The sequence below is a fragment of the Poecilia reticulata genome, chromosome 5 (assembly GCF_904066995.2).
Source record: "Poecilia reticulata chromosome 5, P_reticulata-male-v2, whole genome shotgun sequence".
NCBI lineage: Eukaryota > Metazoa > Chordata > Actinopteri > Cyprinodontiformes > Poeciliidae > Poecilia > Poecilia reticulata.
Window position 1 is genome coordinate 16,483,198 of NC_088834.1, and position 21,118 is coordinate 16,504,315.

General features: G+C 38.1%; 3 protein-coding genes across 3 annotated transcripts; 1 reads left to right on the plus strand and 2 right to left on the minus strand.

Moving 5' to 3' along the window:
• Window positions 1–81: 81 nt before the first annotated feature.
• Window positions 82–11,042, minus strand: mfap2 (microfibril associated protein 2). The gene is made up of 9 exons (XM_081607159.1): window positions 10,979–11,042; window positions 10,759–10,816; window positions 5,069–5,113; window positions 4,763–4,783; window positions 4,603–4,683; window positions 4,469–4,510; window positions 4,296–4,383; window positions 1,745–1,818; window positions 82–662 (listed from the first exon to the last, which is right to left on the minus strand). Exons 2-9 carry the CDS (start codon window positions 10,787–10,789, stop codon window positions 559–561), a joined length of 486 nt encoding a protein of 161 aa, XP_081463285.1. The 5' UTR covers window positions 10,790–10,816; window positions 10,979–11,042; the 3' UTR covers window positions 82–558.
• A 3,226-nt stretch (window positions 11,043–14,268) lies between these two features.
• sdhb (succinate dehydrogenase complex, subunit B, iron sulfur (Ip)) lies at window positions 14,269–18,261 on the minus strand. The gene is made up of 8 exons (XM_008409772.3): window positions 18,104–18,261; window positions 17,211–17,344; window positions 16,568–16,653; window positions 16,322–16,458; window positions 15,625–15,741; window positions 15,439–15,540; window positions 15,240–15,362; window positions 14,269–14,766 (listed from the first exon to the last, which is right to left on the minus strand). Exons 1-8 carry the CDS (start codon window positions 18,173–18,175, stop codon window positions 14,686–14,688), a joined length of 852 nt encoding a protein of 283 aa, XP_008407994.1. The 5' UTR covers window positions 18,176–18,261; the 3' UTR covers window positions 14,269–14,685.
• A 242-nt stretch (window positions 18,262–18,503) lies between these two features.
• On the plus strand, window positions 18,504–21,022 carry mrpl20 (mitochondrial ribosomal protein L20). The gene is made up of 4 exons (XM_008409773.3): window positions 18,504–18,731; window positions 18,905–19,015; window positions 20,048–20,125; window positions 20,219–21,022. The coding sequence occupies exons 1-4, from the start codon at window positions 18,645–18,647 to the stop codon at window positions 20,387–20,389; spliced, it is 447 nt and encodes a 148-aa protein (XP_008407995.1). The 5' UTR covers window positions 18,504–18,644; the 3' UTR covers window positions 20,390–21,022.
• The last annotated feature ends 96 nt before the right edge of the window (window positions 21,023–21,118 follow it).

Sequence of the window (21,118 nt, forward strand, 5' to 3'; positions counted from 1 at the left end):
AAATTATAGCCTTTCTGCTATAATATAAGGCATTTGCATGTTATAAGGGCCTAGTCAAAGTGCACAACCTCACTGAGCAGCTGGAGTTTAAACATTTTATTTTTTTTTCAGTTTTTATGGTGACATTTTTACAAAGCAGTAGTACAGAGGCGGTGGTTGGACGGCCCTTCAGACCAATGAAGCTGATGTTCTGCAGCATCTTGTCGTCTCTCCTGATCATCTCTATTAATGACTGCTTTTCAACAAACGTACAGTACAAACACAAAATATGAGATTATTATGGCACAATGTTACAAAAAAAGATTAAAAAAAACAACAGGAATAAAATGAGTTTTTATGGTTTCATGTGCACCTCTAAAAGTTTTATAGCACCAGTGACTCACATATTCGTCAGTGTTATTGTTGATCCCTCATAGTACACACAGGATCTACTGGGCAGACGTTAAAAAAAACAACAAAAGTATTCAAAGTGCTTCTAGCACAAGAGTATGGAGCCGTACGGAGGAGTAGGGAGAGGAGAGGAGTCGGTATCCCTGCTGGCAGCGTTCCCGATCCGGATCAGCAGCCGCCGCAGCTTTTCCCACAGCTTCCTCCGAGCGACCCGCACTGACCGCTCAGCGCCATCACACCGCAGCGAGAGAACTGATCACGGCACAGATCCGCTGAAAGAAAACACACACAAAGAGGTCAGTTCATTGTCTTAGACGTGCCTAACTCAAGGCCATATCCAGCTCGCCATCATAGAACTTCAAGATACCGGATAATATCTCTGATTTGATCATCTTTTCGGAATTTTCTATTTCTAATAATTTTTTTATAATCAGTTGAATAAATTCATAAAGGTGACCTGTTATACTTTCTGGAGTATGTTAGGATAGCTAAATGGGTAATTAAAAAAACCTTAATTAAATTATTTTAAGCAAAATAATTGTTAGATAATGAGAGTCTGGTCAGTTCTGCCTATTTTGGGCGTCTTGTCATTTTAAAACCAATTAAGCTGCTGCTGGCCACGGCCCCCCAACTCAACATTTACACTCGCATGTGAAAGTGGCTGTAAACAGATGCGTAATTATACAACAGTACATCTTTGAAAAACAAAAGTTGAGCCTCCTGCACAAACATCAAGAATGCAGCAAGTGGCTCCTGCGTCAACAACAAAACTTTTCCAGCAGCCATAGGTCCTCTTTAAAACAGTGAATTAAGGAAATCTGATTTCCGTTTCTGCATGGATAACAGCAGTGGCTAGCAAACCTCGTTCTTAAGAACCCCTTCCCTGCATGTTTTAGATCTATTTTAGCTCCAGCACGCCTGATTCAAATAACTGAATGACCTTCTATGCAGCCATCAAATGCAGCAGAAACCTGTTAATCAGCCATTCATTTAAGTCAGGTGTTTGGAAGAGCAGAGACAGCGCAGGGCGACTTGGACCACTGGATTAAAGGAAGCAGTTTTGTGTTTCATTAGATGATTTAAAACAACTAGCATAAACTGTAGTCTAATGAAGTTCAGATAGATAGATAAACACAAGATTTATCTATCTTGTGTTAAAAGTGGCTGATCTCTGACTCATTTCCTGAGTGTTCCTGCTGATGAATGCAGCTCGTTTCACTAAAGAAGGTTGTTGCAGCCCTGTGGAACACACTGGTAATTTCTGGAGCAAAACAAGTTTTATTATCCCATTGCTGTGCAGTTTGCAGTTCAGTCAGTGATGTCACGATTTTCTACTCTGCAGCTCTGGACTCACCTCTGAGCAGTTCCTCGTGTGCGCACACGGTCCTCATGCAGATCTCCTTGTTGATGACGTAAACTCGTCTCAAACTGAGCAAAGGCACAAGGATTAAACATGTTTGTTTTTTATTTAGTTCTACATGATGAGAAAGCAGGAAGTTGCTGTGAGATTATTTTATTTTCCTGTGTTTCATCTACTGCTGTGCTCAAAAATATCAGTTTGTTTAAAAATACCAAATATACTTTAAATATTGGCTTTCGTTTCCTTTTCCCAAAAGGCATTTTGAATATTGCACTTTGTACTCCAACTTCAATATGAAAAGAAATGTATCAAATTTGTTTTCAAAAATGGGAGGAAAACTAAAATAGTGTTTCCATTCCTGTGAAACACTGTACTAATATTTAGATGAAAAATATGGAGCTAAATTTTGTTCAAAAAATTTGAACAAAGTTCATTCAAAAAACAAAAAAATCCAAACTGAAAAAAAAATAGACCAATAAGACAAAACTATGTTTTAGTTTCAAGATTTTTTTTTTCCACATTCAATTATTTTTATTTCTTTTGAACAAACATTATGGTCCCAATTCAGCTCCACAGAATAAGAGCTGCTTCAAATGTTTGTTTCATGGAGTTCTAGGAAATGTATTCTGGCTCTGGACGATTTAACTACGTTCCATAGTTTCTTCATTGCTTGGTTTCTACCTCGGAAACTGTACGCTTGATGTAACCCCACGAGCTTTGTTTTCTTTTTCTTTTCTTTTTTTTTGAATAGGGTTTATTGGTTGTTTTCCATTTATTAATCACATACAAAACAAAGAACAGGACAATTGTTGGCAGGAGGAATAACTTACATTCTAACAAAGATAAACAGTTTCAGGCAGGAAGCAGCATTCACATTTACTTTTCTATTACCCACAAGCTTTGTTTTATTGGATTAATGGTCAGCCATTCCAAACAAACTTGTTGGCTTGGAACCAGTATGCTGCTTCTCGCTGGTCTGTTGGAGGTCATTTGTCTCATTTTAAGGGTATTTCCGTTTTCACATACATAGCAACATGATCTCTTCAAGTGTTGATATGTATTCATCAGACTCATCTGGCATAAATAGGCCTGTAACCCCAGGCTGGGATATGAACCCAGGAACATCCTAATACAAGGCAGCAGTGATACAAACTGTGCCACTATGCAGCACTATCAGTCATTTATATCTTTGAATGTTAACCACCATGTTTTTTCAACAATGGGACTTAGCCTGGCTTTATCTTAAAATATTACTCACAGATAACTGTAAGCCGCCTTTGATCTCCCTAAGCTGAATCTTGGCTGAGCCTTTCTTTTCCATTTTAGCTTTTCTTCAATCTGTTAGATGGATAGTTTTTTGTTTTCTTCCATATCTTTCACTTCCAGTTTAAAGCATTTCATTTCATGTGCTTTGACCTTGCTGTCATTCAGTGAGGTCAGTGAGTAGTATTACTCTACTACAATAGTAAGCTCTTTGCTTTGTAGAAATATAATCTATATTAAAAAAGACTGATCTGGTTTCATCAGATGAAACCAGTCGACACCAATTGTTCTTTTTTGCTAAGTTTGTTTGTTTGTTTGTTTGTTTTAAATATCTGAAATACTTGAGCTTTTCTGCTTTATCCACAGTTTCCGCTTCAGCTTTTGTATTCATTTTCTCCTTTAACTGCAAGTCGTTTTTTATTTTTAAGCAGTTAGGCACAGTGACGAAAACCTGAAACTGCTAATGTTTAAGCTAACAGGTTGTTGCTAGGTAACCAGTGAGCGAGAGACTTGACGCCACCAACCTAGCTTAGCTGATTTAATTCCCTTGTGGTAGTTTATTTTTTTATACCAGTTTTGCTTTTGTGTTCCATTTCTAAGTCTGCCTCTGCTATATCTTCTATAGAATTACACTATTGTAATTGCCACACCTGTTTGTGCTTACTTTGACAAAATAAAGTAAAAATAAATAAATAAATAAATAAATAAATAAATAAATAAATAAATAAAAACTAGCTTAGCCGACCGTCCGGTTGAGCGGCTAAAGACGTTCGTCTGCCTACATCTCCCAGAATGCCATGCGGTTCAGACTTTTATTTTGAGCACAGCTAAAAACATAAACGTTCAGTCTTCTTGCGCTGCTATTATGGATGACTGATTCTGACATAACTGGCAATAAACAAATAACTATGTAAAGTATTTCATGTGCCAAATATTGCATCCAATAAATAAAAAATAAGAACTTTCCCATCTTTTTTGATTATGCAGTGTAACATAATTTAATATTTATAATTTTCAAATGCACTAATTTAAATGAGCTATTATTTAATTCTCCATTTTATTTCCAATCTTCTTATTTTTATTTAATTATCTTTTAAAAAAATCATATTTTGTATTTATTTAATATATTTTTAACTTACTGTTCAGATTCAGAATTTATTTATTTTACCTTTTTTTAAAATCATACATTGATTTATTTCCTCCTCTATTTCCTCTGCAGCAGGAGCACGGTAACATCAGTCAGTGTGGGATGAGCCTCGTTATTTCTAAGAACTATCTCTACCTGTAGAAGCAGAGGCTGTTCAGACACTGCTTGCATGGTTTGTGCACTGAGTAGAGTCTGGTGCAGGGATACTGCTCCTCTCTGCAGTCTGGGAATCAGACAACAAAATAAAAGTCAGTTCTTCGCTCTGCCACAACCATCTGCCAGTCCTCTCTGCTGTGCAGCTGTCTTACCCAGCGGTCCAGGCTCCGTGGGCTCCGTTTCAAAGGTCGGATCTGGAACCCAAACACAGCAAAGAAGCACGAAACACCGGTGTTTAGGAAAGTCTTGCGTCGAAGGTGGCAGGATGAGGATTCAACGGGTTTACCTGACTTCTCCGGAAAGACCGCAGGCTCAATCTGGACCTGCTGCTGGTAGGATCCAGGGAAAGGCTCTGGGTTCTGGGTTTCTGCTCCAAAAAGTTAAGAATATTTAATCATTCTTAACACCTAAAGCGGAAAATCTGAAGAGCATTGAGAGGATTTTACCTGAATAATACTCATACGAGTCTGTGAATTAGAAGAGAGAGAAACATTTTGTGAGATCAAAACCCAAAAAGAAAAGGGATATGAAAGAGAGTGTAAACAATTATGGCGAGGATGTATTAATTCATCTCCAGCATGTTTACATCTAGCGTATCAGTAGAGTGAACTGAAAACAGCTGCGGCACGGCCGGTAAACAACAACAGAGAGAACCATGGAGGTTTTGGTGAAACATCAGAGGGCAGCGGCGGATCAGGAACAGATGTGCTGAGCTTCCACAGCGCAACTCAATATTCTCAGAATAAACTCACCAGGGAAGGGAACCTGTTCCTGGTACTGGGCCTGAGCAAGCACGACTGGTTCAGACAAATAGAAAAACAACATAAAAAAACAGGCAGATGTTAGAAACTCTTCCTCTCCTTGTCATTTACTTTATGAGATGTTTATTCACAGAGCACTCTCTCCTGTTATTAAGCAGTGAATACAGTTTCTAACTTTTAATGATGATGCACACTGAATCTTCTGCTTGTCTAAAGTGAAGACTTTAGACAAGCAGAAACACATTTATCCCTCTTTTATGCAACAAATTTAATTAGAAGCAGATATAATTGAGAATAAACTATAAATTGATAGTCTATCAAAGAAAAAGATGGGAAAGGCTCCATTATCCTGATGTAAGAAGAAAACAGGTCCTAATAGTTTCAAATGGTCAGAAAAATGATTGCAGTTTTCTAAAAAGTATTTACCCCCTTTACAGATTTGTTTTTTTTTTTATCCAATCTTGTCACACTTATAGGTTTCAGATAATTACATAAATTTTAATAATGGACTTAGATAATCTGAGTAAATCAAAAAAGCCTCAATAAGTATTTTCCTTATTGAGGGATTAAAGTTACCCTATCCTGGTGCTGCGTAAAAATACTTGTCCCTGAAACTGATCACTTTTGATCATCAATCAAATCTTTGCAATAACATAGCTTTAAATTTAAGTCCATATTTTAATTAAATCACTTAAAAATAATCTTTTTTTTCTTTGTTTTTAGTAATTTACAAGTGTACTTATTTTCCTGCCACATAAGCATACGTTCACCATCTGATGACTTGAAATTCGCCTTTAAAATTTCATTCCTTTTGTCTTTTGTCTCATAAGTTTGAGACAATTTTAATTATGTAAAGCATTTTGAAATGCCTTGCCACTGAAATGTGCTATACAAATAAAATTTGATTGATTGATTGATTGATTGATTGATTGATTGATTGATTGATTGATTGATTGATTGATTGATTGATTGATTGATTGATTGATTGATTGATTGATTGATTGATTGATTGATTCCTGTTTCTTCCACAGCTTTCTCTCCACGCTATTGTTTCTTATTTTTAAGCAGTAGCGAAACATTAAACTGCTGCTGTGCAGGTTACTCAGTAGGTTGTTGCTAGGTAACCAGAGTGAGTTGCTAAGTAACCAAAGAATGAATCAGTTGATTCCACCAACCGTTAGCTGACGGTCAGTGACTATTCTATGAACTGAATATTGAATATTCCATCGGATGTTTTATTTACTGATACTGAGCACCTGTCTATCGCGATATATATATACTGTTATTGATTTATTGTCCAGCCCTAAATACAGTATGAGGCTGGCTTTGTGATCTTTTTGCTCAGCAGTGGCTTTCTCTTTGTAATTATCAAACTGACGCCAGTTGAGTCATAAACACTTTTACTATTATTATTTTTAAAAAACAATAGTAATGATAACAATATTAAATAGGGTTAGGGTAGGGTAATATTTAATTTAATTTATGTAATTTAATAACATAGTTATTAAATTATAATAACTTTGTTATAATTTAATATTGTTATGTTATTAAATTATAATAAAAAAAGTTATTATATAACTTTGTTATATAACTTTATATAATGTTGCTATTGTTTTTTTAAAACATAATAGTACTATTGCTATTATGATTAAAAAACAATCAGTGCTTTTTTAGTTATGAAAACACTGATTGTGTTTTTTATGATGAAAAAACACAGTGTGTTTATTATATAAATATGTGTTTATTATATATAAATATATAACTATTTATATATAATATATAAATAATATATGCTTATATATATAAGTATATATACTTCCCCGGCTGGGGAAGTTTGTTCTTTGGGATCAGAGAAATCAGATCTCTCTTGATGGGTCCGGTCTTGTAATGTCGCTTTCCTCAGAGCTCAGGTTGAGCTTTTGGACGCCTCGATTTCCTCCTTATCGCTCCAACCCTTCTCAGTCTGTGCACTTTGGGAGTACTGGGGAAATCGTTCTCTTCATCCGCGGTGTCTCTATCAGAGTGATCTGAATAATCCATCTGTTTGCTGTGACCTGTTGAGCCACCATAAACTGTCCCAGCCGGGGAAGCTTGCTTTGCGTTTTGCTGTGATGTTTTCTTTACAGTTGAGGAAGGTTTGAAGAGACACGCATCAAATTCATCGTACTCATTCTCATCCTTATGGCTACTGATGTCAAAGGTCACTCCAGGTAGCAGCTTGTTGAAAAGCTTTCTCACTCCCGTCGTTATCAAATAACCTGCTCTAAAAGTAATCGGGAAAAAAATGGTCTTGATTGCAATTTGTTCCATTGTCAAAATATTTGTATACACGGTGCTAACTATCAAAGACAGGCTTGATTATAACCTCTTGTTTTGAGATCCAAGCATTCATAACCTCAGATATTCTTTTATCTTTGTCATAGATGAGGTCATAGCTACAATGAGCTCACTGTAGTTCTTGGGGAATGTCTTGCTTCTGATCGTTGCTATGGAAACGGTCAAATCAGTTCTGCATGACTCAAACTATTAACTCTTTGCAACTGCGTCACTTAATCATTCGAGGCCCCATGACAGACTTAAGAAGGGTATATTTTAGGAGGCTAGGGATTAAAACAGGGATCTTAATGGTGAAATATTAAGTTTAGATTGACAATGGTGTATTAAAACCATTCATTTAAGTTGGATTTTTCATTATTATATCAGGTTTAAAATTTTGAATTATACTTGACTTAAAAATATCTTGAAAGTAAAATTAAATATAACTTACAGACATTTGCTGCTGCTGCTGTTGTAAATTGTGACAAGAAATTTTGCCTGCTTGGAGAAGAGCTAAATAAATAATTTTTGTTTAATAATTTTACACGTTAGCATAGAAATAGAATAAAGGATGATCCAAAAGAAATTATGCTGCCGCTCCATATTTGATGGGTTGTAAACGACCCACTCGAACACATTTGTTCTGTACGGTGCGGAAACGTAAACAATAGACAGAATGTAATGTCTTCCAGCTTTTTCTGTATAACTGAGAGCTCGACACCAACAGCAGCACAGCGTCAGCAGCCCACATTGCTGATAGCCGGGAAGGAGATAAATTAGTCCATTTCTATGCTTTCCTGTAAACTGGTTATGAGTCTGTTGGTTTTTCACTTTTCTTGCATTCTAACTATTTAACCAACTGGCAAACACATGTTCATATCTGTTTTTAAAAAGAATTGTAGCTATCTCTTATGTCTCCATCAGATGAGCAGCAGTAGCAGCTTTTGGTGAAATTATTATTAATAATAGATTGTTTTTTAATACGATTCAGGATTTAAAATGAACTGATGAAGATGGTCTATGTGTCTAGTCTGGCCTGGACTAGAGACATAGTCCAGGCCAGACTGGACTATGTGTCCAGTCTGGCCAGAAGGTAACAGGTTCCCTTCTGGACCTGTTACCCCTTCAACCCGATGTGGACCATTGCAGCTGAGGAAAATACAGCTCCACTTTGTAGCAATTCAAGAGCTACGCAGCTTTTATCGTGTCGCAAAAATTTCATAGTACCCCCAAGAATTTAAAACTACTTTCACCCCTCGGTAAAGGGGTCCTAAAAAGACACGCCCACAGAAACATCAGTCTTTTCCAGCTGCCACCACCAGTTGATTTAGCTACCCGTTGATCTATAACACCGGTGGCCATTTGTGGCCCCTGGAATTATTTTTAGTTTTTTATTTTTATTTTTTATCATGATTAAAGAATAAATTAGAACAAAACTATGACTTGCAAATCAAAATCTGATGACCAACATTAGTTGCAACTAAAGGTGTGCCGATCGATCGGCCACTGATCATAATCGGCCGATTTCCGTGAAAAAGTGTATGATTGGTGATCGCCGATCACGGTCTCTTGTTGCCGATCACACAAACCGATCACCTGCATGTCATTTCGCAGCCTGCCTGTGCAGCTGGTCTCCTCTTTCCTTCACACTGCGCAAGCGCGCAGCAACAAATCCTAAGCGATGTGGAACTATAACGCACTGAGTGAATGGGAAAGTTTGCGTGTTGCGGCGGAAAATTGAAGCATGTCAAAATGCATCAACACGACGAATCCTTTATGGCATAAAAACGAGGCTCACTGCAGTAAAAAAGACATATGGAGCGATCAGACAGCAGGTAAAACAGCGCACAGCTACAAACACTCACCCATATTAGCATGACGGTCAGAAAGCTAAACAAATAACCCGCAAAATTATTTAAGTCTTCGAGCTGCGATGTAAGACGCTGGTTCTGCTCTCACTGTTGAACCGCCGCTGCTATACGCGATACAGGTAGTAATATATCACAGACGCCGCTTCTGCTCCACCTGGTAGTGACTCTCACACCGAACCGCTGCTTAAAGCTGCAGTATCTAACTTAAAAAAATACATTTTACATATTAAAACTTTCACTGTCCTAACATGAGACAGATAATGTTTGAAAAAATATTCGATCTCCTCTGCCTCCTCCCTTTTCTGCATAATTACTCCACTCAGTCAAAAACAGCCAATCAGAATTAGCAGTAATCAGCTAGCCGCCATGCTATCAGAAAGTTTTCATTCAGTAACTCAGGATTGTTTATTGTAATGGATCCTGTATTTGCCTTTGAATGTTAAGTTTTATACTTGAATTTTTTGGCAATGTTGAGAGGTTTTATTTTGACTCTTTGCATTATTTAGCCTCTTCAGAGCCTTCATATGTTTTCAGTCTGTTAAAGATAGTATTACTGATAGCAGTACAATTTGCACAATGCCTGTTTTTTTCTTGGAAAAAGTTATTAAAAACTAATTTTTGTCTAAATTAAGGTGAATTCATGGTTCCTTTTTCCACATAATGTAACCGGTAGTACTTTTGATTAAAAAAATAATTATTATGTGATCGGTATCGGTGATCCGTATCGGTGATCGGTCCTCATGGGTGATTGGAATCGGTATCGACAGAAAAAAACCTGATCGGCACATCTGTAGTTGCAACACAAAGTGGTCACAATTTCCAAGCTTTCTGTTGACTTTTTGTCGTCATGGTAACTACTAGCACATCGACTCATTGACTAAAGTACACCATGGTGCACCCGAATCTGATTTTATTTGTTATATTAAAAGTCGGCTAAATACAGTAAGTATTTTTAAATAAAGACTGACCTAGATCCTGTTTTTTATTACTGAGAACGGGCAAATTATTTTTTCCAGTTTTCTTCAACGGAGCCCAAAATAATAAGCAAACTGGATGCCTTTCAAAAATCATTTGAGGTTTTGGGGAGAAAAAAAATCTGATAATTTGTTTAATTAACATAGCTTGTGCTCAGTTTATTGTTGAGTGGGAAAAAAAAAACTATTACGCCAACATTTTGGTGAATTTAGTTTTTAAAATGCATTTTTTTGACCCATCCGTAGCTTTGAGCTATGTGACAAAAAATTAAAAATATTTAAGTAGAACAAAAAAAGCAAAAAGAAAAAAATTTGTGAGGGGGATGCAAAGTCTTTCTGCTACATACAGTGCCTTATAAATAAGATATCCTGAGAAACTTTCTGCAGATTCAGGGAGAAAAGTTTGGTGTTTTGTTTAGTGTAAATGCCAACCTCTATTAATGCTGTAGTTTGTGTGAAAATTCAACAAAAATGTATGTAAAATGTTGCATTTTTCAACTTTTAGGTGTGATGCAGTTACCTGGCATGCAGATGAGTAGGAGGATTCTCATGGTCACTGGGAGGTAGACTGACTTTAACTGAGGAGAAGACGGAAACAAAGCAGCATGAGGACAAGAAAGTTTTCCTTTTGTCTCCCTTTCCTCCCCTCCTTCTTCTCCTCCTCCCTCCGTCACCTTTCCAACCCCCCCACCGCCGCTCTCTCCCCTCACCGGCCTCACGCAGACACTGAAAAAACTTACAGTGAGTTTTTCTTTCTTTTTCCTCGCTATCAAAGCTGCATGCCAAGAAAAGAAACAGAAGACCCCCTTAAACCCACCCCCACCCCATCTCCCTGTGAGTTTTCTTCATCCCTCCCTCCCTTTCTTCCTCTCTGTCTCTACATCCTTCATTTCCCTTCTGTCAGAACTCAATGGTCATTTCCTTGAACCCTTCCCCCTCCTCTCTCTCTTTTCTTTCTTCTGTCCTCCAAGGAACTAAAAAAGCTCAAAAATGGGAGCCTAAACCTCCCTTGGAGAAGCACAGAAAATATAAATCAGACTTTTTTGCACACCTTAAACGTCCTACTCTTGATTTCCAGACTGAAACTACTTTATGGAAAATATGATTATTTCCCCCTCAACTACAGATCTGCACGTTATGCATCCCACCCTCTGACTGAAACAATGGACTGCAGTGTTTATGTCTTTGTGCACCAGCATAACTCACAAACACACAAACTCACTGCTCCTTTTCCTGCATCATGGTGGCTATCAGAAACCATATGTTTTCTCAGCGCACATCTGGGAGCAATTAGCCCCCCTCTCTCCACACTTCAGTCCTCCACTTTCAAGCTATAGAGACCCCCAAGCCCCCTCCACCCTCCATCCTCCACAAGCTGAGGACAGCAACAGGAGATGCTCGGCTGGCATCCATTTGAGTTTTTTTGGAGTCCAGTTACAAACAAAGACAACACATTTCCAATTTGCATTGCTCCCACATTGACCCCCAGGAGAGCTGTTTTTTTTTTTACTTAAATTTTCTCTTCGCTCATCTTCCTCATCTCTGGTAAAAAAAATATAAAAAAACACAGCCAACATACCAACTTTGAACATGCATTAAAACAGAATAACCCATTATTTATTGATCCACAATAATTTCAAATCTGTTTCTAATTCAAGTAAATTCTTCTAAACAAATTTAATTACATCAGTGTTGAGCATAAAAGAGAAATAAAAGAGAAGCAAACAGACATTTAGATGCGTTCGTGAGCTTTGACCCAGATTTCTTACCTAACTTTGGTTTGGTTATCTTCAACCTCTGCCGGCGCTGATGCCTCCTGTAAAAGCAGGAGAATCCTGCAGCTCCTCACTGAACCAGCCCACATCAGCAATCCCCTCCTCCTGCTGCTCCCACCCCCGACCCACACACCACCGCTCCGCAGACTGGCTAACGCTTACTCACTCATTTTAATCAGGAGTCGATCTGCACACGAACACAGTGCTGCATTTTAAACTATAACAAGGCTTACAATCTTCAAAAACTCCTAATGCAAATGAACTCGTTTGAATAAAACACAGCAATGCGGTTTACAAGTGCATCTCAGTTGCTGACAATGTGAAGGAGAAGTTAAATTGTTTCTAAAATTCAATTCAAAATTGAGACTTGTGCTTACCTCAATGCTAATTTTTGATGCACAAAAAGTCATTGCTAAAGAAGATGATAGTTCACAGACAAAGCAACTTGTTGGAAAATATAGTGGAAGGAAAACATTTTGATTGAAGCAAATTTCAATTGAAGGGGGAATTTGCAGCTTGAGGCAAAGCTTCTGGAGCCACAGATGAATCTACCGAGTCGAAGCCCCAAAGAGGACCAGTGGAAAGTTCAGCAGCCATGTTAGTTGAAATTAGTTTTATTTTGACTCTGAAGCATGTCGTATCCATCTGCTGACCTGTTATCCTAGCACTGGTGACTAAACAATAAAAGTGATTATGGATGCACCAATATCAGCTCTACTTATCGGCTCGATACCCATGCATTAAAAAATGAATATCATCGGGTGATTCCGGTAAATCTGTGCATCATTATACACTATGACATCTGCTCCACTCAGATTCTGTTCTTTAAAGATTGTGGGAGCAGTTTGGGAACTTTATCTGATTAGGAACTATTTAGTTTAAGTGGTTTCGTTCCTAAAGTTGGGGAGTATTATTGAGGCTGAGGCCTGCTGGGACTGCAGCGCCCCCATGTGGTAGCTACACTTAAAAAAAAAAAAAGATCAAACAGCTTTCCCCGCTCACCCCTAAAAAAACCCTCCAAAAAACAAATATGGTAACTAAAGTGTTTAGGTGTAGCACTGTCAGAGGACAGAAATAAAAAGAACATTGCTGAATACTAGTGTTAGCAATGCTCCACTGGGATTAAGGGATAAATAATTAATTTACATTTGTAACTATTTCCTTTTAACATTTAGCTTGTTTTCTTGGAAACATGTTAGGAGAAGTGAGCTGATCCTTAAAGCTTAGAATGCATCAGTAAAATTCGTCCTACCAGGGAAACTTGTGCTGCAGAATAATTCAACACAAATCTTTACAAATTTTTCTTAAGGTAAATATACTTTACCAGAATTAATATGTTGCACTGAGCACTTTATTCAATTAACCACTTGTGGTGATTTCATAAACGAATCCTTACCATACAGAGGCAAAAAGAGAAAAACGCAATATATCTGTTACCCACTGTGTCTAATCTGTAAACAATTTACACCAAATTTAATCACATTGTTTTGATTTTCTTATCAACATTACTTGGAAAACATACAGAGAACCTTTGAGATAACCAGTTATGAAGTTTGTTTCATCCAGGATGGCCGCCTCATCTCTTAAATGTGACTTATTGCTCTTTCTTAAACAGGTTAGGACAGGGTTATGAGCAACACAAAACATGTTACTTTTTTGTCTTTTTTTGCCAAGTTCTGTCTATTTTGAGTTCTTAAAATATTGAGCTGTTTTAGGGACTCTTGTCACTTTAAATCCAATCAAACTGCTGCTGGCCACGCCCCCAAACTCAAGATTTATACTCACCCGTTAAAATACCTGCAAACAGTTGCTCAATTATACAACCGTACATTTTTTTTAAAGTAGAGCCTCGTGCCCAACCAACAATAATGCTTCCAGCGGTTTCTTAAAGGTAAGTCAACAGCAAAACACTCGTCTTTTCCATCAGTCCTTGTAAAAGCGCTAAAACCAGCTGGCCAAACGTTTTGGAGCTCAATTGGGGTTGCTAGGTGACGGGCTGGGCTCTGCTGCGGTTGCTAGGTAACGGCGGAGTGCCCGTTCATTGTGACCTAACGGCTCGTTTTCCAGACTCCAAACTGTCTGGGTGGTTTGGTCTGTTTTTATAGCAGTTGAGTCGCAAATGGAAGTTAAAAAATTTAAATTTGAAATTGAAGAATTTAAATTAGTATGAGTTACAACATTTATTTTTTTCCCTTCAACTAATGTTTATCTGAAGATGATTTCAGTCTAACAGAACACACACAAAAACAAGTTGCTACCACTTAAAGTATTTATTTTCATTCAAAAACAAAGAGTGCTGTAGGCAAGGAGGGAACATATGTACTGTTCGTCTTCATACAAGTGCAAAATATAGAAGGAGAAAACTAAGGAGTTTGGCTAAACATAAGAAAAAGCACTGGTCTTTCCACTTTAATGTGAAGCAAAGTGTTTCCCATGTACACAAACATCCACACAGTAGAGTTGGAGATAAAATCATCTGCTAAGACTCGGACACACACGCTCTCCAGCATTCATACTGTACTTGTGCGTTTGTGTCACACCAAGTCCTCCAGCCACACACACACACATCACGTGGTGTTTGAGATGACTGGTGTTCAGGCCTGTCAGACTTCAGAGAGCATTTTATAATCAATAATTTATCAATCAAGTTGTAGAAAACGGGAGCAGAGGTTTCAAACGGCTGCTGCTTTCTTCTCCTTGTATGTGGCCATCATCTTCTTGATCTCAGCGATGGCTTTTCCTGGGTTCAGGCCCTGCCAACGAAAACAGAGGGAACATCCGTCAATTATAACCCTAACCCTATATTTCAAATATCTTTCATTCACACAATAGTTAATAATACTGATTGTTTATTTAACCAGTTGAATGGACTCTAAATGACTTGTGCATTTTCACGGTCTGAGACAGTAAAGCTGAGTGTGGTGAGATTTCTGTGTAATGATAAAAAAGGAGGAAGAAAAATGTTAGTTTAACTATAACTGATGTAACTTTCAGCAACAGTATTGTAATTAAATATTTTTCTAAAATCAGGTTTTTCCTCGCACTAAATAGTCTGTAATTTTACTTCTTGGTTATTATTATTATACAATTCTCACTTGCATATTTGATCGTAAATAGAAAAAATATTAAACTGACTAAATATTTTAAGCTTCACAATGTGTTTTGAACATGAAACAGACCAATAACTTGATTTAATAAATGCATGGCAGCATAGACGCAGCCTCACCTTTGGGCAGGTCTTGGTGCAGTTCATGATGGTGTGGCAGCGGTAGAGGGAGAACGGATCCTGCAGCTTGGACAGACGCTCCTCTGTGAACTCGTCTCGTGAGTCGATCATCCAGCGGTACGCCTGGGACCGAACGACACACACGACTCGGTTATATGAGCTTCCTGAGACTATAATAATCCACACCTGGGACGCATACCTGCATGAGGACAGCCGGCCCGAGGTATTTGTCTCCGTTCCACCAGTAGCTGGGACAGCTGGTGCTGCAGCAAGCGCACAGGATGCATTCATACAGGCCGTCCTACACACAGCAGACAGACAGATTCAGATCCCTGCCAGCCCTGGAAACCCTCCCTGTTTTCCTGAAGGGACGTTGGAGCTTCACCAGCTTCTGTCTGTCCTCCATAGACTGCAGGTACTGCTCCTTCCCCTCCTTTGAGTCGTCCCTCTTCTTCAGGTACGGCTCGATGGACTTGTACTGGGCGTAGAAGTTACTCATGTCCTGCAAGCAGAACGGAAAGGTTCGGTAAAACCTCAGATGATGGCGCAAAAAAGTTTCTGAATAAGTCCAGTTTATGCAACTTACGCCATGTAACCGTGTCAGTAAAAACCAATCAAAATATTCATGATTGCATGATAAATTAAGCTGAGCTCAATCATTTCCATTTTGTATGATTTAACATTCTTTCTTTTCTCTCTTTCTACCAAAAACTGGATGATAAAGTTTTCAGTCTGAGGCTTTAGTTTCAACAAGCTGCTACTTTTTTTTTGTTTACAGAGACTTCATAAATTATTTTATTTGTTGTTTCTGAGATATTTTGAGTTAATTTTGTATATTTCTTCCAGGGTCAGTGTTGAATGTTCGTTAGAATTTAAATATTGATATTTGAGAATGTGCTCTTCCATCGTTATGGCTCAACCATTAGTTTACTTGAAACAATTTTAAGACAACAATATTATCGTTTATCACAATAACTTCTCTGAAAATTTATTGTCCAGTAAAATTTGTTTCAGTGACTTGCCTACCGTATAATAAACGTGTTATAGTTGATGGGTTTCAAAGTGCAGGACGTTTTACTCACAGGCACCAGGTCCTTGACCACATACATGTGTGGAAGTGGGTAAATCTTGGTTGGCTTGCTGAGGTTGGTGTCAATCTTGTTGAGACAGGCGAGCGTGTTTCCTCCGTTTATGTTCATCGCACAGGATCCACAAATACCTGATAAAACAAAATAAATGATAAAAAGGGATTCAAATTTATTTATGACATATTCCAAAGATAAAAACGATGCAATAAAGGGATTTTTCTGAGACAACTTATGTTTTACCTTCTCTACATGAACGGCGGAAGGTCAGAGTCGAATCCATCTCATTTTTTATTTTGATGAGGGCATCAAGGACCATCGGCCCGCATCTGGGTAAAGAAATGCAAACTCAAAGTCAGAAAACTGGGCCGTTTTCATTGCTACCACCTTGACAACAAAGAGATGAGAGTCAATGAAATACTATTAGTTTAAAAAGTAAAAGAGGAAGACTAAAAACAAGCTGAGGATTGTGTTAATCAATAAATAAGCTGCTCAGGTGATATTCTTAGATAAAATAAATATTTTCAACAGTTTAAACCAGACAAAAATGATAAAATTGAAGATCATCAAGAGTTCTGAGTTAATATTAAAATTCTGTGGGAAATGCAGAGAAATTTTAAAAGGAAAATGTTTAAAACTTGCATATTAAATGCTGCAAAATGTTCTATTAGAACTGTTTAGATGAGACGGGTATCACTGGAGCGGTCCAGTTCCGGCTATCGAATACCTTAATTTTGGGGGGGTGTTGCAGTATTCCCATCAAAACTACTTTGTTTTGAAGAATTACCAGTCTGTTCATATTTGCATCTATAAATAATCATAGCCCCCCCATACAGTGCAATCCACTAGGTTTCCTTAGATCAGAGGAAAACGCTGACAGCCTTACGTGTTGAGGTCGATCTCATACGTCTGCATGCGGGGTTTGTCTCCAGGTGTGTCTGGGTCCCATCTGTACACCTGGAACTTCTTTATTCTGGGCTGAACAGCTGCGGCTGCAGCTGTCTGGGCATACCGCACTGCCTGGACACAAGCACACAAAGAGAAATCATTTTAAAACATGTTTTCCTTCCTGAACAAATCCATGAAGGAGCTACTACTAGTTATTTGTATTCTCTTTGTCATTCCAGAGAGCATTACTTAGCTTGTATGCGTTAAGATTTTTCCTCTTCTAAACAACTAGTTGTTCCTTCCCACTGTCACCACATCCTTACTGCAAAGTCAGCTTTCTACCACTTCTCCTTCATAAACTGAATTCTAATGGATGATTCAACTAGGAGTGAAATAGAAATTGTAACTTAATTTTGGTCTAAATGATTATACTGTATTATATTGATTTGACTACATTTTCAAGATATGGAGTTGTGTTTTAAAATGCATTGAACTTACATTTGTTCTATATTATTACTGTTTAGCGCTATATATATTAATCAAAATGGCTACCTTAATATGAAAAATTGTATGGTTTATTGTGACGAAGCTTTATTACCCAAAAGCTAACAGGCTAAAAATGCGTAAAAGTGTCTGTCTTATTTCTTAACACTCTTTGAGATGTCTTTAGAAGTTAGATCGTCATCATCTGATTTATAAAAGATAGCCATGCTACAACATATCTGTATCTAACAGCTAAACCAAACAGTTTGTAAACTAGAAACCAGAACATAGACGGAGCCTTAGCAGTTGGAAAAGCGGTGGTGCTTCAGCTCTAAATTAGCTAAACAAAGTGATGGCTTCCGACAATGATGACTGAAAGTATGTTTCATCCACCGGTTGACAGCTTACCAGCAGTCCGGCAGGAGAGCGGAAAGCCGAAACACTGCAGCGGCTCAAGGACGTAAAGGTAGCAACAGACATTTTTACGGATCCAAGTTTCTCTTCTCTGACCTCCACTGGCTGCTAAGCAGCTTCCACTGCGGCTGCGCCAGAAGCCTTTGATGGGGCGCTGGTTTTGTTGGCCGTTTTGTCCCGATTTCAGTTCAGCCTTGTCGCTTGTTTCACAAGAACATATTTAATTACCATTATTTAACGTTATCTTTGTTAGATTCTTTTTTAGTTTTTATTCCGTGTTCATATCATTTTAAAATAAATGAATCATTATCGGAACGCTTTAATTTGAAATCTTCACTGACTCTCCTTCCTCTGCTTCAGCTGTTAGGAAAACAAACGTACCTCTTCCAGCGTGACCCAGTCATAATGCTGCGTCTGATAATTGAACTCGCTTAACAGTCTGTGCCCAGGTGGTGAGAAGTTAAGGTCATTTCAGACAGTTGTTTTGTTTCCTAACAAAAGAGGACGAACTGGGCCGAGCTGACGGGAAAGTATAATGGTATTTCTAACGTTATCTTGCTGGATCCGCAACCGTGGACCCGACAGGTTCTGGAAAGTACAGGAACTGCTTAAACATGCGCGGGTGAGGCTCAGTTTATTTCCTGGAGCGATGATCCTATAGTTCATAAAAAAACCCCTAAAATCTTCAGTTCTTTCATTAATTATGTATAAAAGCATGCAGATTTACTGTCCGTTAACTGTTCTTATTGATCATTGTGCTTGAGATAAATGCCTTTCTCGCTGTTTGTCCACCAGCACTTCAGAGGGAGGAAGAACCGCTGCTACAAACTGGCCGTGCTGGCCGTCAGGAGGGCTTTCGTCTATGCCACTAAAGGTCGAAAGCTTAAGAAGCGCAACATGAGGACGGTGAGAGCCAAACAACACAACCCTCTGTTTAAAAAACATAACATCGATATACTGGCTTATATGCAACCCAAGGTCAAATCTGAAATTTAAAGCTGCCATGCAAAGTTTTCTATGAAATCAATTGGCTGTAGATATAGTTTGTCACACACAGAACTACATATTTTGTTTATCTTTTTATGTTTTTGTAAATGTTTTCATTTTGTAAATGACCTTCCCAAAGCTAACCTCAGTTCTCACATCCTTTTGGTGACATCACGCTCTGATTGGCAAAATGCAACCAATCAGTATGCTGATTTGTATTTATTTTTTCTCCTGGGATGAACATATTTCTTTCTGACATATCCAGCAATGACTTTATATATTATAAAAATAATATAGTCTTGTGAACGTAGTCCTTTAAGATGACTTTAAATGATCAAATATATTTTTTGCTGCCACAGCTTAACTTCCACCACCAGACAGACAAATTTGTAACAAGCCTTGTAATGCAGCTACACTGTAGTCTGTACCCTCACTGTCATTCTAGTCAACACCGGAAGAAACAAACGAGGGGAATAATGTCATTGCTTCATAGTCAGAAATGAGAAATTGTTTAGATTTGCTGAAGTAGAATGAGTTCATGCAGCATCCAGAGTCTCTGCAGCAGCAAAACTCAACCATCTGAGGTGATACGAGCAGAATATGACAGCCTGATGGAAAAATAAACCCAAATAAGGATATTAACAGAAAGCAGATACGTAAAGTTGAACTCCCCACAACTCAAATGATTCAGATTCTACTTGTAAATCTGTCAAAAGTTGCTCATCATCTGGTGTAATTGGTTTCAATGGAAGTCTATCAGCTCGAGTCTTGCACTTGTGATCCTGTCAACTTAAATATACAACAAATCAAAGTTTGTTTTTCTTTAAGTGGTCTTTCTAACTCTAAATCCTCCTAAATATAGTGATATTTTATGGTTATTTAAAATTTTCTGTGTTTACTACAGCTTTGTGCACATACTATATCAATGTATTCCCTTTGTGTTGCTTTCAGCTGTGGATCACACGCATTGCAGCAGCAACACGAGAGCACAACATGAAGTATCCTATCCTCATGCACAACCTCAACAAGGTTTGTCGAATCGTGTCTCCACCCAGCTCCAACCACTGTAGTGTTCCTGCTTCCAGCTCTTCATGCTTCTTTCCTTCTTCTTCCTCCGTACAGTGCAGCGTTCAGCTTAACCGTCGTGTGATCAGTGACATTGCCATCACGGAGCCTCGGACCTTCCTGTCGCTGGCGAAGCTGGCTCGAGCTCGGCAGCAGGAAGGTTTCCGAGCGGCGCTGGGAGACGGCAAAGAGCCTCCAGGTGTCCTCTCCAGAGTTATGCTGCAGTAAAAAGACTCACTACAGTCATGGATTCAAGGAGCTGTGTTGTTCAGAGACATCAAATTCACTTTTGTCATTTCATTAGTATACTTTTCATATAAGATATCTTAAAAATTAGATATTTCCTCATGTGCTGCTTCATCAGAAAGATAAAGTCAGACGTGTGTGTGTGTGTGTGTGTGTGTGTGTGTGTGTGTGTGTGTGTGTGTGTGTGTGTGTGTGTGTGTGTGTGTGTGTGTGTGTGTGTGTGTGTGTGTGTGTGTGTGTGTGTGTGTGTGTGTGTGTGTGTCAGTCATATGTCTGTCTTGTTGATAATCTGCCTTGGATTCCTGAAGAACTCTGATGTTTGTCACTGGATGAAGTAAAAAAGTTTGTTCTTGAAGCAAAGTTAACATGGGAGTCTCAGTGCTGGGGTCCCAACACATGGAGATGTTTACTTAAGAAAATCTTTACAACAATATAGCAAAAAAAGTGCCCAAAACACATCTCTAATGGATAATATGTTCACTCTTGCAAGACTGGGTTTGAATTTGCAACCTGCAACTTCTGATTTAATTATTTTTGTTTCAGTGTATATATTATTTCTTGTGGTGAGAATGTCCAAATGTTTTATTCATTAAACATTTCTTTTATATAACGAGATTAAGCTGCTTATTTTAAATTAAGATTGGCTTATAATATTTTGTGCACATTTTTAAAATGCACAAATTCAGAACTACAAGAAAAACCTTTGTGTGT